The sequence below is a fragment of the Rosa chinensis genome, chromosome 7 (assembly GCF_002994745.2).
Source record: "Rosa chinensis cultivar Old Blush chromosome 7, RchiOBHm-V2, whole genome shotgun sequence".
NCBI lineage: Eukaryota > Viridiplantae > Streptophyta > Magnoliopsida > Rosales > Rosaceae > Rosa > Rosa chinensis.
The window spans coordinates 53,861,824-53,877,581 of record NC_037094.1 but is presented as its reverse complement, the minus strand read 5'-3'; the positions used below and the strand labels follow the sequence as shown (position 1 = coordinate 53,877,581).

At 39.2% G+C, this 15,758-nt stretch overlaps 1 protein-coding gene across 1 annotated transcript; it reads right to left on the bottom strand.

Moving 5' to 3' along the window:
- Window positions 1-10,808: 10,808 nt before the first annotated feature.
- LOC112177070 (box C/D snoRNA protein 1) lies at window positions 10,809-13,515 on the bottom strand. Its single transcript, XM_024315257.2, has 5 exons — window positions 13,206-13,515; window positions 12,927-13,128; window positions 12,757-12,825; window positions 12,536-12,668; window positions 10,809-11,929 (listed from the first exon to the last, which is right to left on the bottom strand). Exons 1-5 carry the CDS (start codon window positions 13,420-13,422, stop codon window positions 11,330-11,332), a joined length of 1,221 nt encoding a protein of 406 aa, XP_024171025.1. The 5' UTR covers window positions 13,423-13,515; the 3' UTR covers window positions 10,809-11,329.
- Window positions 13,516-15,758: the final 2,243 nt, after the last annotated feature.

The window sequence follows — 15,758 nt, the reverse complement described above, 5'->3', positions numbered from 1 at the left end:
CTACGAGAGCCTTGCGCGATTTGATCGCTCAAAACTAGCCTCAAATTGTTTTTCTATGTGAAACAAAAATAAGCCAGACTGGACATTTTAAGGATCTTCATCAAGAGTTAGGGTTTGCGCATTATAAAGAAGTTCTGAGTGATGGGCAGTCCGGTGGATTGGGGGTGTTCTAGATGGATGATATAGTGCTGCGGGTGCGCACTTTCTCAGCGCATCATATTGACATGGAAGTTAGTAGTGGCCCTAGTGAACCTCGTTGGAGACTCACAGGTTTTTATGGTTATGCTCATACTAGTGAGCGTGACTTATCTTGGCAACTAATCAGAGACTTATGTGATCTTGATTCCCTTCCTTGGGTCATCGTCGGGGACTTCAAAGAGATATTGAACAATGGTGAGAAAATTGGTGGTCCAGTTTGTCCTGAACGGCAGATGCGTGGTTTTAGGGAAGCTTTGGGGTACAGTGAGTTGATTGATTTAGGGTTCCAGGGGGCAAAAATGACTTGGTGGAATTCTGAGACTCAACTCAGACTTGATAGGGCAGTCGCAACTGCAAGTTGGAGAGATGTTTTTGGGCATTCTAGGGTCCAGATCCTTGCCCCAAGTGACTCAGATCATACACCGATCTTACTTCAGGCTAGCAATGTTCCACTACCTAAACGACCACATAGACATAGATTCAAATTTGAATCTTTTTGGCTACAGCATGAAGAGTGTGATCCGTTGGTGCTAGACAAGTGGGAAACTGATTTTGAAGGGGTTCCAATGTATGCGTTGACCAGATGATTATATGTACATGTCGAGCTCTAGAAACATGGCAGCAGCAAACTTGTAGATTTTGGAAGCAGCAAATGTTTGAAGTACGGGGCCGATTGGAGTTTTTGATGGGTAAACAGTTAACTATCGAACTTCAGGACGAGAAGAAAACTCTAATGGTTTCATTGCAGGATCTGTTATCCCAAGAAGAGGCTTTTTGGAAGCAACGAGCGAAGGTTACTTGGCTATAGGAAGGAGACAGAAATAGTGGTTTCTTTCACAGGAAGGCAGCTAACAGAAAGAGGAAAAATTCTCTTTTGGGTTTGTTTGATGCTGAAGGAAATTGGAAGGATGATGATGATGGTATGGAGAGGGTAGTTACCTCTTATTTTTCCAAAATGTTCACAGCCTCTTCTCTGGATAGTGAGGCAGTGGAATTTACTTTAGCTGCTATCAAGCCCTGTGTCACTGAGGAGATGAATCAGAGTCTGTGTGCGCAGTATACAGAGGAAGAAGTGCGGTGTGCGTTGTTCCAAATGTATCCTACTAAATCCCCAAGGCCAGACGGTATGCCACCTTTATTTTTTCAACATTACTGGGAAGCTATAGGTAAAGATGTTACTGCAGCTGTTCAAATTTTTTTGCATACTGGAGCTTTGTTGAAGCAAATAAATTTCACGCACATCTGTTTAATTCCTAAAGTGCAAAATCCAGAGTCGATGGGGGATTTGAGACCTATTGCTTTATGCAACATGATCTACAAGTTATGTTCGAAGGTAATTGCCAACAGATTGAATGTCTTCTTGCCTGCTTTTATTTCTCCTTTCCAAAGTGCTTTCGTGCTAGGGAGATTAATTACTGATAATATCTAAGTAGCAAATGAAGTGGCTCATTTTGTTCATATAAAAGGCAGGGTCAAGATGGATATATGGCTCTAAAGTTAGATCTCAGCAAGGCTTATGATCGAATGGAATGGACTTTCTTATGCAAAGTGTTGTTGCGTTTTGGTTTTGCTCCGGTTTGGATTGAAGTTGTTATGCAATGTGTCACCTCTGTGAGATACTCTTTTCTGGTACGTGGTAAGCCTCGAGGTTATGTAATTCCTTCTCGAGGGTTGAGACAGGGAGATTCCCTCTCCCCTTATTTATTTCTACTTGGGGCTGAGGGTTTCTCGGCCTTGCTACAATAGAAACAAGAGTTGGGTTTGCTTCCAGGTATTGCAATCTGTCAAAATGCCCCGTATGTGAACCATCTTTTATTTGCAGATGACAGCATGCTTTATGCCCAAGCTACTTCTGAGGCTTGCTTTCAAATTAAGGAGATGATTGAAGTGTATGGAAGAGCTTCTGGTCAAGTGGTAAATTTCCAAAAAAACTCAATTGTCTTTAGTAAGAATGTTGGTGAACCTGTTCAAAATTCTGTGGCTCATTTGCTTGGCATAGAGATTGTGGATTCTCATGAAAGGTATCTTGGCTTGCCTACTTATGTGGGATGCAAGAAGACTGCTACATTCGAGTATATTAAGGAGAGGCCGGGCTTGGTGAGAAGTTGAAGCTTTGGCAAGGCAAATTACTTAGTGGTGCTGGTAAGGATATCTTAATTCGAGTTGTGGCTCAGGCTCTTCCTAACCAAGCTATGAGTGTCTTCCAACTTACAAAGAATTTTTGTGAGGATTTGGAACAGATGTGTGCAAGATTCTGGTGGGGTAGTACCTCAGATAAGTGTAAAATTCACTGGAAAAAGTGGGATGATTTATGTCATGCCAAAGAAGTGGGAGGATTGGGGTTCAGAAGCTTGTCTGATTTTAATATGTCTATGCTTGCTAAGCAAGCACGGAGGGTGGTCTCTAATCCGGAGTCTTTGATGGCACAATTATATAAGGCGCGTTATTATCCTGAGGGTGATTTTTGGAATGCTACTGCGCATGCTTCACCTTCTTATTCTTGGCGTAGTATTTTTGCTACAAGGGATTTTATCCAGACTAGTGCTTTTTGGCAGGTGGGTAATGGACATAATGTCTCTGTATGGAACGATGCCTGGATACCCAAGTTACCTGCTCATAAGCCTTTTGGTGCTTTAGTGAGTCAACATAATGTGAATATGGTGGATGACCTGATTACTCCTCCAAGTAATTGGAATGAGAGCAAGGTGCGTTCCATTTTTACTCCTGAGGATGTAGAAGCAATACTTGCTATTCCTTTGAGCTCTAGAAAACCAAAAGACAGGTTAACATGGCATTTTGAGAGAAAAGGTATGTTCACTGTCAAATCAGCTTATCATTTTGCCTTCTCAAAAAATGCTTCTAGTCTTCCCCCTTCTGTTGTGGCTAATCAGCGAGTTTGGAAAAAAAATTTGGAATGCTAAGATGCCTAGTTCTGCGAGGGTTATTGCATGGAAAATTTGTGATAATATCTTGCCTACTAGGGACCAATTAGCTTCTAGACATGTGGAGTTGGAGTCTCAGATTTGTGTTATGTGCAATGCTAATGCAGAGACAGTTATTCATATGTGTCGTAATTGTACTTTTACAAGAGATGTGTTTAGTACCAATGTTAGCATCAAGGGTTGTTGTCTAGGGACTGATTCTGATGATTTGGATGCCTTGAGTTGGTTGACGTTTTGCTCTGAGAAACTGTCAAAGAATGCCTTTGCTCAGCTTTTATTTTTGATTTGGGGAATCTGGAAAGAACGGAATGTTAGAGTGTGGGAAAACAAAATCACTTCAGCTTGTGATATAGCTCTCATGTCTTCTAGCAGACTTAGTAATTTCATCTTTCATAACTCAAAGTTACAGCGAGTTCAGACTGTGAGGAGACAATTGAAATGGAAAGCACCTCGTCAAGGTTGGGTAAAATTGAATTTTGATGGTGCATATAATGGTGGGAATGGCAGAGCGGCTATTGGATTTTTGGTTAGGGATGCCAATGGTAATTTTGTCAGTGCAGTTGGGAAGGTAATAGACCGTGTTCAATCTGCTGAACATGCCGAGCTATTGGCTTGTAGGGGAGCTGTAACATTTTCTCTAGAACAAGCTTTACAGCCTGTTATTTTCGAGACAGATTGCTTAGTTTTGCAACAACAGTTGACTCAAGCTAGAACTCTAAATACCTCATTCCTTGGGAGGCTTTATGAGGATATAGGTGAAGATTTAACACTTATGGTCAGTTCAAGAATTGTTCATGTTTAAAGGGAGGCAAACAAGGGTACGCATGCTTTGGCAGGCTATGCTTCGGCACAAGATCAGAACTTCTTTTTCCTTTATGTTCCTTCTTTTATTCATACTGTAATTGATGCTGAAAAGCATGTACCCTGAGTTTGTGCTCAATTTCCAATAAAGTTTTAACCTCATTCAACTCAAAAAAAAAAAAACCCCTCTATATTCCGTGCTCGAAATTAATATATCTCCCTCTTGTCACGATATCATACAAAACAAGAAATTAAATTAGTTTAAGTTATTTTATTTGTTTTAGAACGTACAATAATGACAAACTGAAGGAAGGAATTGCATCATATCTCAATACATAGAATCTTCCTCTTTCTTTCCCTCTTTTATTTGAGAAATATTAAGGCATCAATTTCCCATTTCGAAACTAAAGTCAAAATATCAGACGTGAAAATTAATATGCTTGTAAAGAAAAAACAAAAAATTTGAGGAAATTATCGATATTTGATATTTTAATTGGTTTAATAAGCACATAAATGAAAAGAAAGAGTAACATTAGAATCACACATAAATGGAAGGACAAACAACTAGTAACACCCCAGCAGCAATTCAAGAAGATGAAGGAAAGGTGGAAGATGGGAATAATTTTTTCCCTGGAGAGGGGGCAAACAAGGATGGAGAAGTTAATCGAGCAAGGAAAGAAGTTCAATCTTTAACCAGGCAACCTAAGAGAAAAGAGGGGACAAACTCAACCAACGAGAGTTCACACCAAATTCAAAAGAATGTCACAGGCCTACAAAAAATAGGTAAATTTGGGAAGTTCCTAGCGCCTATGAAGTTGAAAGTGTATGCAAGGAAAAAGTAGAAGAGTAAGAATAGCCTTGATGCAAAAGCCAAGAAGGATTGGACGAATATGCAGCTAAATGTCAATGTTGAGATGGGAGGATCCAAGAACTTTAAATGAAGATTCTCAGCTGGAACGTAAGAGGGTTGGGGAGTAAGAACAAAAGAAGGGTGATTAAAAATTTGTTGATTGAAAGTGGGGCTGATATAGTAATCCTACAGGAAACAAAAAAAGGTGAAATAGATTGAAGACTAATTAATTGGAAGCATCTGGGGAGCACGGTACAAAGATTGGGTAGCAATTCCATCGTGGGGAAGATCTGGTGGTGTGGTGGTGATTTGGAACACCAGATGTGTTTCTATGATAGAATCAGTAGTTGGGATTTACTCTGTATCAATAGAGATTGCTTGAGTTGATGGCTTGGATTGTTGCTTTCAGGAGTATATGGCCCAAACAAATATAGAGAAAAAATAATGTTTTGGGAGAAACTGGCAGGGTTATATGGGTTATGTGGAAGTAGGTGGTGCATATGTGGGGATTTTAATGTAGTCCGATTCCCTTCCGAAAAATCAAGTGGTGGCAGAACTACCCGTAGCATGCAGGCATTCAATGATTTCATAAGGGAGGCAAATCTTTGTGATCCAAGTCTTCAAAGAGCAGAATTCACATGGTCCAATTTAAGGGAGAATTCTATCTGGTGTAGACTTGATAGATTTCTATACTCTACAGATTGGGAGTCCATGTTTCCAAACTCAAGACAATTGGCTCTTACGAGAGTAACTTCTGATCACTGCCCGATCTTGCTTGACACAATTAGTGTTAAATGGGGTCCTACACCTTTCAGATTTGAAAACACGTGGTTGGAACATCCTTTCTTCAAGGAAAACTTTAGAAAGTGGTGGGATGAAAGAAACTGTGTTGGCTGGAAAGGCTTTAGATTCATGAGAAAGCTCAAGAATGTGAAAGGAAAATTCAAGATATGGAGTCGAGAGACTTTCAGTGATATGGGGAAAGAAAAGAAAGTGGTGGAAGCAAGAATAAACGAGCTGGATGAGGAAGAAAGGAGTGCAGGTATATGTGTGGTAAAAACAATGGGGAGGGAAGTTTTAAGAGGGCGACTGGAGGAGATAGCCCTGAGAGGAGATTTTCTGGAGGCAAATGGGCCAAAGAAGGAGACAACAACACAAGATTTTTCCACAAGCTAGTCAATGGCAGAAGAAAAAGAAATGTTATTGAAAAGCTAGAATTAAGCAATGGTATTGTAGTTGAAGAAGAGGCTTTGATAGAGGAAGAGATCATTTGCTTCTACAAGAATCTCTATTCAAGCAAAGAGGAAGTGAGCTTCAGAATTGAAGGCCTCCATTGGAACCCAATAACTGTAGAGAAGGCAAGATGGCTGGAGAGACCATTTGAAGAAGAAGAACTTAAAAGAGCAGTGTTCGAGTGTGACACGGATAGATCTCCGGGTCCAGACGGATTTTCATTCGCAGCTATACAAAGAAATTGGGAAGTTGTCAAAAGAGAGGTATTAGATGTTATGGCAGAATTTCACACAAATGGAGTTGTGAATAAGGTGATGAATGAGACATACATCTGCCTTATACCAAAGAAAGCAAATCCTCTAAAAGTGGGGGACTACAGACCTATTAGCTTATTAACAAGCTTATATAAAATTATTGCAAAGGTATTAGCTTGGAGATTGAGAGAGGTTTTAAGTGACACCATTTCTGGTGTCCAAGGCGCTTTCATAAAAGGGAGACAAATATTAGATGCAGTTTTGGTGGCTAACGAAGTGGTTGATGAGACAAGGAAGAAGAAGAAAGAGAGTCTGGTGTTCAAAATTGACTTTGAGAAAGCGTATGATCACGTAGAGTGGAACTTTTTGGATTATGTTATGGAAAGTAAAGGCTTTGGAGACAGATGGAGAAAATGGGTAGGGGGTTATCTGAGGTGAGCAAATTTTTCTATTCTGATAGATGGGAGACCAAGAGGAAAATTTGGTGCTTCCCGGGGATTAAGGCAAGGTGACCCCTTATCACCTTTTCTTTTTACCCTAGTGGTGGATGTCCTGAATAGTGATGTAGAACGAGATTTTAGCCAATTTCAACAAAGAATCTCGAAAAGAAAGAAGCGTCTTCACATCAAGAAGAATAATTTGAATATTGAAAACTGGTATTCAAATAGACTTCTTAATGATGGAATTAATCATAAATTACTATTTTGGATATATCGGGATTCTTGAACAAAATCTTGGTGGGGATTCCAATTATATATTTGCGTAATATTCTTTAGTATCTAGGATTTTATTTCTGATTTTTATTTAATGAGGTTTTCTAGTTTTAGTCTATAATAAATTATTCTTTTTATTTTCTAGTTGTATTAGGTTTATGCTATGTGCCCTATATATAAGGCACCTCTTAGATTGTAATTTTGATTCAAGTTATCAATAAAAAACCAAATATTGGAGAAGTTTCTCTATGTTTCTTACGGTTGTGTCCGTAATTGCTAGTGGATTCTAGCTCATCTCATATGGCTTTCGACGCTTGATGGAGCCTCCTGCTATCGTGTTCACGCTTCCCGCATCATTTGGTATCAGAGCGGGTATCGCCCGCTTCTTAGCAGACGACGATATAAGGGAGAAGTTCACTACCACCAACCTCAACGACGGTGGTCGTAGAGTATCTATCAAAGAAAGTTTCTTTGAAGAGAAACACGCTAAGGGATTCGCCCTAGGACAACCTCATCAATCCAAAAAAAAAACATGGAACGTTGGATATTCACAACACCGGATTACGACAACTTCCGAACTACATGTATCATCAAAGACAAGGTATGCTCTGTAATAATTGACAGTGGTCTACGAGAGAACTTTGTAGCAAACAAAGTTGTGGATTATTTTCAATTACCGACAGTGAAGCTAAGAGATCCATACTGGATTTCATTTGGAGAGGATGAATATGCACAAGTAACAGAGATTTGTAAAGTTTCTGTCTCTATGGGAAAATTTTATAAAGAAGAGATTACTTGTCATGTGATTGACATGGACGACACTAATGTGCTTTTTGGAAGACCATGGCATGAAAGCGTCAAAGGTGGTTATTGTAAAGACAACACATATTTATTTAGGTGGGAGTCGCACAAAATTAAAATCAAGCCTAGAAGGAAGAACGTCAAGAATGACCATCCTGAGGTGTGTGAAAAGGAACATGAAGAAGCAACTTTGAAGATTGAAGAGAAACTCATTAAGGATAAGGAAGCTGATTCATTCATCACATCGATATCCATGTCATGCATGCCTAATTGTGTTCAAGATCAACCCAAGGAGAAGTAATTACCCATTCCTTTTCAAGTGGAGGAGTTCAAGTTTCAAGATGCTTATTCTAAACTTGTCTACGGTATTGGATTCATGGTGATACCTTTTAATTTCGAGAATATTGAAGTTGATGGCTTATCATGTTTTATTCCTAGTAATGATCGAGCTGCATTCAAGAGGAACTCGAGGTCGAGTTCTTTTCAAGTGGAGGAGATTGATGTAGGACGAGATTTTAGCCAATTTCAACAAAGAATCTTGAAACGAAAGAAGCGTCTTCACATCAAGAAGAATAATTTGAATATTGAAAACTAGTATTCAAATAGACTTTTTAATGATGGAATTAATCATAAATTACTATTTTGGATATATCGGGATTCTCGAACAAAATCTTGGTTGGGATTCCAATTATATATTTGCGTAATATTCTTTAGTATCTAGGATTTTATTTCTGATTTTTATTTAATGAGGTTTTCTAGTTTTAGTCTATAATAAATTATTCTTTTTATTTTCTAGTTATATTAAGTTTATGCTATGTGCCCTATATATAAGGCACCTCTTAGATTGTAATTTTGATTCAAGTTATCAATAAAAAACCAAATATTAGAGAAGTTTCTCTATGTTTCTTACGGTTGTGCCTGTAATTACTAGTGGATTATAGCTCATCTCATATGGCTTTCGACGCTTGACAGAGCATCTTGCTATCGTGTTCATGCTTCCTGCATCATGTAGGGGGTTGTCTGAGGTGAGCAAATTTTTCTATTCTGATAGATGGGAGACCAAGAGGAAAATTTGGTGCTTCCTGGGGATTAAGGCAAGGTGATCCCTTATCACCTTTTCTTTTTACCCTAGTGGTGGATGTCCTGAATAGACTTATGGAGAGAGCAAGAGATTGTAGACCAATTGAAGGCCTGGTAGTCGAGAGGGAAGAGGTTGAAATCACTCATCTGCAATTCGCTGATGAAACAATTTTCTTTTTGAAGGATGCTAACCAAAAACATGGTCCTAGAAAGTTTCTGTTTGTTTTCAGGGCTGAAAATCAATAAATCAAAATGTTCTGTAGTTGGAATAAATACTGAGGTTAGGAGAGTAGAAAGGATGGCTGATGAACAAGGCTGTGAGATTGCAGTTTGGCCTATGAAATACCTGGGCCTTCCCTTAGGTGGTAACCCAAAGCAAGCTTCGTTTTGGAACCCAGTTGTAGAGAAAATTGAGAAGAGATTGGAGGGTTGGAAAAAAGCCTTTTTGTAGAGAGGCGGTAGGCTGACATTGATTCAAGCAGTTTTGAGCAGCCTCCCAACATACTACTAATCTCTATTCCAAATTCCGGTGGGAGTGGCAACGAGATTAGAATCTCTTCTGAAATTTTTTTTTTTTTGGGATGGAGTTGGAGAGGGTAATAAGGACCATCTAGTTCGTTGGGAGATAGTGTCGAAAAGCAAAGAAAGAGGAGGGCTGGGAATTGGGAATCTACTGGCAAAAAATAAGTCTTTTCTAGGGAAATAGCTTTGGAGATTTCCTTTGGAAAGAGAGTCCTTACGGCATGCTGTAATAAGGAGCAAATATGGAAATGATGTGAATGGGTGGGACACAAAGCCAATTGTGGGTGGATCAAGTAGGAGTCCTTGGAAGGATATTTCAGTCGGAATAAGCCAATATTCTCTGTCATAAACTAATTGTAGGCAATGGCAAAAGAGTGAGGTTCTGGGAAGACTCTTGGTTAGAGGATCAACCCTTGAAATTCTACTTTCCAAGGTTGTTCAGACTATCAAGACACACCAACTCTCCAGTGGAAATGTTAGCTATCCCTCTCATTTTTCCGATGAGCTAGGACTTTGGGTTCAGAAGAAACTTAAATGACCAAGAGATTGAGGAGTTTGTCTCGCTAATGGTTAAGCTAGAAAATGTCCGATTAGTGAAGTCCAAACCAGATGAAAGGAGGTGGAAGCTTGAGACTAATGGGAAATTCTCTTGCAAATTTTTCCATAGCTTTTTAACTAGTGGTGGATCAGATCCAATTTTTGCTCCTGCAAAGTTTATTTGGCACGTCAAGGTCCCTACTAGGGTGAAGATTGTGGGATGGCTTGTGGTACTGGGGAAGACGAATACATGTGATGTTCTTCAAAGGAGAAGACCGGGAAGTTGTTTTTCTCCTCACTGGCGTATTTTATGCAAAGCTCAAGGAGAAAGTGCTGATCATGTCTTCGTGCATTGTGAAGTGGCTAATTTCTTATGGAAAAAATTATTTAGGAGGGCAAGAGTGGACTGGACAACTCCATTAGAGAGAAGTGACTTGCTAAGAGAAAACCCTATAGCTTTTGGTAAAGGTAGAAAGGCCAGAACACTTTGGGGTTTGGGGTTGTGGGGTGATAGCAGTAGTTTGGGTGGTCTGGATGGAAAGAAATAAAAGATTATTTGAAAACTATGGAGGGGTGTGGAGAAGGAAGACCTGTGGGAGAGAGTCAAGTTATGGGCATCCTTATGGGTTTCTATTTCTAAGGAATTCAAGGATTATAATGTTTCTTCCATTATTCTTAACTGGCAAGCAGCTGTAGTATAAGCCACTAAACCTTGATTAGTATTATTAGACGAGATGCTAGGACTATAGCCCTAGCTGCCCTCTTTAGATCTTTAAAGCGGACTCCATGTCCATCTCCCTGTAACTCGATTTTGCTTTTTCAATAAAAAGCTGTTTCTTCTAAAAAAAAAAAAAAACATTAGAATCACACGTGAAACTTATCAAAATTAGCAAATATTGAATCAATATAAATCATACCTCATTCATCCAAGCAGTTAACACATCCAATCGATACTAAAGTCGCAACAAATTGCCAGGAGAACAGATCTCAACTCCCTGAACGGTTACAAAATTAATAAATAGAAGCTTTACAATAACCATCTGATGATTTGTATAAGTGCCATGCCGTTGCAAATATATCCAATTTCTTAACTGCAGCAAGCTGGAGGAAGAATCAGAGTGCAACCAGGCCAGAAACCTATTTCTGGACTTCAAGTTTGAGGAATTGACATGTGATAGATGATGGAAACGCCAGGAGTACAAATACCACTTAAGAATTCATACAGAGAAATCAAACTTTTCCAGATTGGCTATCACCAGAAATTACTCGAAAGTATATAGAAACAGCCAACTCAATGCCACCAAAGGCACTATACCTATATTGTCAGTAAACTCTCGGGGCTTTTGCTCCCCGTAAATTCCCTCTTTTGATTCCTTTCAGGGAATCTAATGAGTCCAATCATTCTAATATTTCCCCTTCCTCTATATCATCATCTGATAATAAGAAATCCCTGATACCAGAAAGATTTCTTTCTATCCCTTCACCATCCAAATCAAGAAAATCATCAGGATTAATTTCAGCAATAAGATCTGAATACGAGTCTATTAAGCCTTGATCAAAATCAAACTCCATGTCTTCAAAAAGGCCTTGTTCCTTATCCTTGGAGCTGGAATGTGAACCATTTTCTGCTGCTAGTGTTGCAGACAAAGATCTATCTGATGAATTATTTATCCCTTTCTCACACCTGCTGTTGTTGGAAATATGAGGCAGGGAAACTGAAGTCTCATGTCCCTTTAGATCTAACACCTTAGGGCAGCTGTTGTCCTCTTCTATTTCCTCCTCCCTAAAGGGTACACCTCCTGCACCTGGGTCATTACTTCCATAATTCTGAAGCTCTTGTTTGTGAACATTACGAGTGACATCTTTAACGACTTCAAAATCAATACTGTGTGAAGGAAGAAAAACATAGATGACAGGGTATTCCAAAATATCCAGGTTGGCTAATTGCTGCCTGATTGGAACTCTTAAATCTAACTCACGAAAGGGTGACCTGGTGCCCTGTAATCACAGCCAAAGACAAAAATTAAAAGAACTGTTTAGTAGGCGACATTTTTAATATAAATAATATAGATATTATCAAAGTAGGTATATTAAGCTTAAAACACAGCTCCAGTATGACCCAAAGAACACAGATTTTCACCATATCCCAACCTTACTATCTCTATATACCTTCACCTAAAAACATACCCATCCATAGCATACAATTAGTATTATAAATGTGTACACATATATCTCCTACAAGGGAAAGAGTATCCAAGAAAACCCAGATCATTGCAAGTCTAGCAAGAAGCAGTTGGGCAAAGCTCACATAAACCTAAGAGATCCAGAATTGATAGAGAGATGAAGCACCATAGCAAAAGCAGACATAAGGACATATATATCAGTCATGAGCCAGGGCTTGTACAAGAATGCAGTAATTTAAACCCAAGTTATAATTGTGCTAGCACTAATGACATTAATGCAGGGTATTGGCCAGAATAAACAGTGATTGATTATCCTTAACCTGCCTGAGAGTCCAGCAAGGAACTATTATCAGGTTTCAACCTGACTTTCTAGACGTTCACAGCGAACTATTAAACATCAACCAGAAACAAAAGGACAAACCTTTGGGCGTTTACGAATAAAAAGTTTGAGACAATCCAGCTGCTCTATACAGAATTGCCTCAGCTTATGATTCCATGGGCCAGGCTGTAGATGGTCTTCAAGAACAGAGGAGAGGTTCCTGTTTTCATTTACTCTGTAACAACATAAAAACACGCATCAGTTGTCAAACTATATTACCGAAAACTCGACAAACAACCAGACATGGAGACAAGCAGGCTCACCCATGGTCAATTAGAACTACATCTGTAGAATGAAACCGCCACTCAATGGTCCATGTGATGCATTTCTTCCTGCAGCAGACAACACAAAACATAAATAACTACCTTCGCAATCATTCAAGTAAAACGTATTGCTAATAACACGAAACAGTTGAAGGGCATCGAAATTAAACCTTGTGTCGTATCGGGTCTGATTTTTGTCCCTCTTTGACATACCAGTAGGCAAAAACAAGAGTTTAGTTCTGCGGCTGAAAGCAGCACCGCGGAGGCTCTTAAGATAAAAAGGCAGCCTAAAACTATTGTATCTGCACAACTTATTCCTCAATCTCTGAGCAGAATCAGCAACCCTCTTCACTTCCTCAAGCAGATTGTAGTCTACAACATACAATGATTTAGACAAGGAAGGAGCTATTAAGAAACCAAAAAGATTGAGAATTTGAGATAAAGGGTACCCGAAAGGAGGAGATTATCATCCATCTGAGAGATGGGTACGAAGTGGGTTTGGCTTCTCTTGCCCGTACAAGAGGTACGAATCTTGTGGCCTTTAACGCAGGGAAGGCTGCAGGAGCGTATGGAGCAACCGGGACATTTGTACTTGGATTCTTTGGCTTTGCACTCTTCGCATAACATTGCCTTTGCCTTTGTCTTTGCCTCTCCTCCGTCCTCCATTTTGTGATCACGAGCACAGAGAGAGAGAGAGCAGCTGCCGCACCGCTAAACCAGACCAGAGAGTTTCTGGAAGGCAGGGTTTGGGTTTTCGGCGGGCAAGGGCTATTATATTTGGGCCGGGCTTTTTTTTTTTTTTTTGAAAGGTTCCTTTTTCTTTTTTACAAAAGAAAGTCTCTTTTTTTTTTTTTTTTTTTTTCTGGTGAGATGTACAAAAGAAAGTCAGATGCCAACACAACTCTGGAAAATGTATTTCATCATTTCTGTCCAACACATTGTTGGTAAAATTTCCGTCTTCAAACTCTCCTCCCCTTCTAATATGAAAATACATCTATGTTTTAATATGTGTGTGTGTTTTACTTGTATTATAATGTTGAAGTAATAATTACTGCTTATATTTACTTTCCACACATCGGGCCACATCGGGGAATTATTAGGTAGTTCCGGAGTACCACGTGGCACTGCCATGTGGTGGTCCCAACTAATAATATCACTCGAATCTGGTGGAGACCATGCAGAGGGGGTTAAAAAAGAAAAGAAAAATTAAATTAGAAGCCAATCAGAAATCACTACAAGTCACATGGGCCAATAATATCATCCCGGACCACCACGTGTACTATGGTCCGGGACCATGTAATAATTTCCCACAAACATCCAACATGGTAACATCTATGAAAATTCATAATTTAATGAATGGAATGATTTTATTTAGACCGGCTATTTCAGCCGTTTGGGAGTACACGTGGTGGTCCGGGACCATGTAATAATTTCCCACAAACATCCAACATGGTAACATCTATGAAAATTCATAATTTAATGAATGGAATGATTTTATTGAGATCGGCTATTTCAGCCGTTTGGGTCGAACTTGGCCGATTTTATATCCAACCAAACCGCTTTAGGCTTAAGATAATTGACTTATCGAGATTCGGCTCGACTAAGTCGTACCGATTGCGTATTAACACCTGTGAGTAATCAAAGATCATATTCTGAATAGAACTCAGTAAGTTATGAAGAAATAGCTAAAGGATTGGAAGCCATTCAGTCTTCACCATCTGCAGTTTTCCACAGTCTAGACCTGCCCAAATTCACAATCCATTATTCTTTAAAAGTTAAACTTCAAAAAACTTGGCTACAAACCTCACAATCACCAGGAAAGATAAAACTTCATCTTCATATAGGGCTTTGGACCGATATGATGATGAAGAATCATGATCATGCAGGAGTATAAGTTATAAGATTGCCATGGATTCTTAACTTTAGTTTTCCCTTATAATGTATTTTCAATTACAAGTTAATGAGAACAGCGAAGTTCAGCAAGTTATATTTCTCTCATTATTAAGATACACAAAAACAGGAAACCAGTTGTTGCTAGGGTTGGGTCAAATTGATGTGCCATAGATGTGGTGTCTTTCCTGGGGACGAGTTGGTTTAATTTCGGTTTTTTCTTATGGTCAATGTGCTAACAAGCGATCCTTGCACGTGGTCTGGTTTCATTGGGACGCAGTGTGGAAGAGGGCGCTAGTTTCTTTGGCGGTTGTCTATAGGGTGTTATCGAGTTTCTCGGGGTTATCTGTAGCCTGTGAGGTTGGGCGAAAATGGTGGTTAGGGGTTGGGCTCTTTTGGCTCATGGATGTCAATATTGATGACGGACCAGTAACTAGTTCAGTTTTTAGGGAGGAGAGTGGGGAGTTCATATCCACCACCGGTCATTCCCATATTATGTAATCTTGGTTATTTTCAATAAAGGATTCTTATTCTAAAAAAAAAAAAAAGTTGTTGCTACAAGTCAAAAGACAGGCCATTTTTATGAATTCATGTTGTACAAGGCTACAATCAGTTTGCATCTTCACGTAGCCACAAGCTACAAGTAGACACTTGACAGGGCACTTGAAGAGTACCACAACTTACAATATCAAACAGCTAACACTAAGTGAGAACTCTACAGTCTGGTTAACCAGCCACTTCTCCTTGGTATTTATTATTTTTATTTTAATTGTACATTCCATGAAAGAAAAGTTACAAGAAAACTTTAAAGCAGACCAATACAGCAATAATATATAACCGAGTATGCCAATAACCTCATCAGACGACAGAGCTCAGACGACAGACATGTTGGTTTCTGTCGTCTGATATATTTTAACGACAGACAGTGTAAAAACTGTCGTCTGAATATCAACAATACCATACAAAGTTGGTCTTGAGAATTAAGTTTGTTTTCAAACAACAGTTATCTGTCGTCTCGTCAAAGGAGATAAATTGATTTCGTTTTTGGTCGTAGCTTCTTTTTTTTGTTTGTATTCAGACGACAGATATATGTTGTGTCGTCAAAGGAGTAA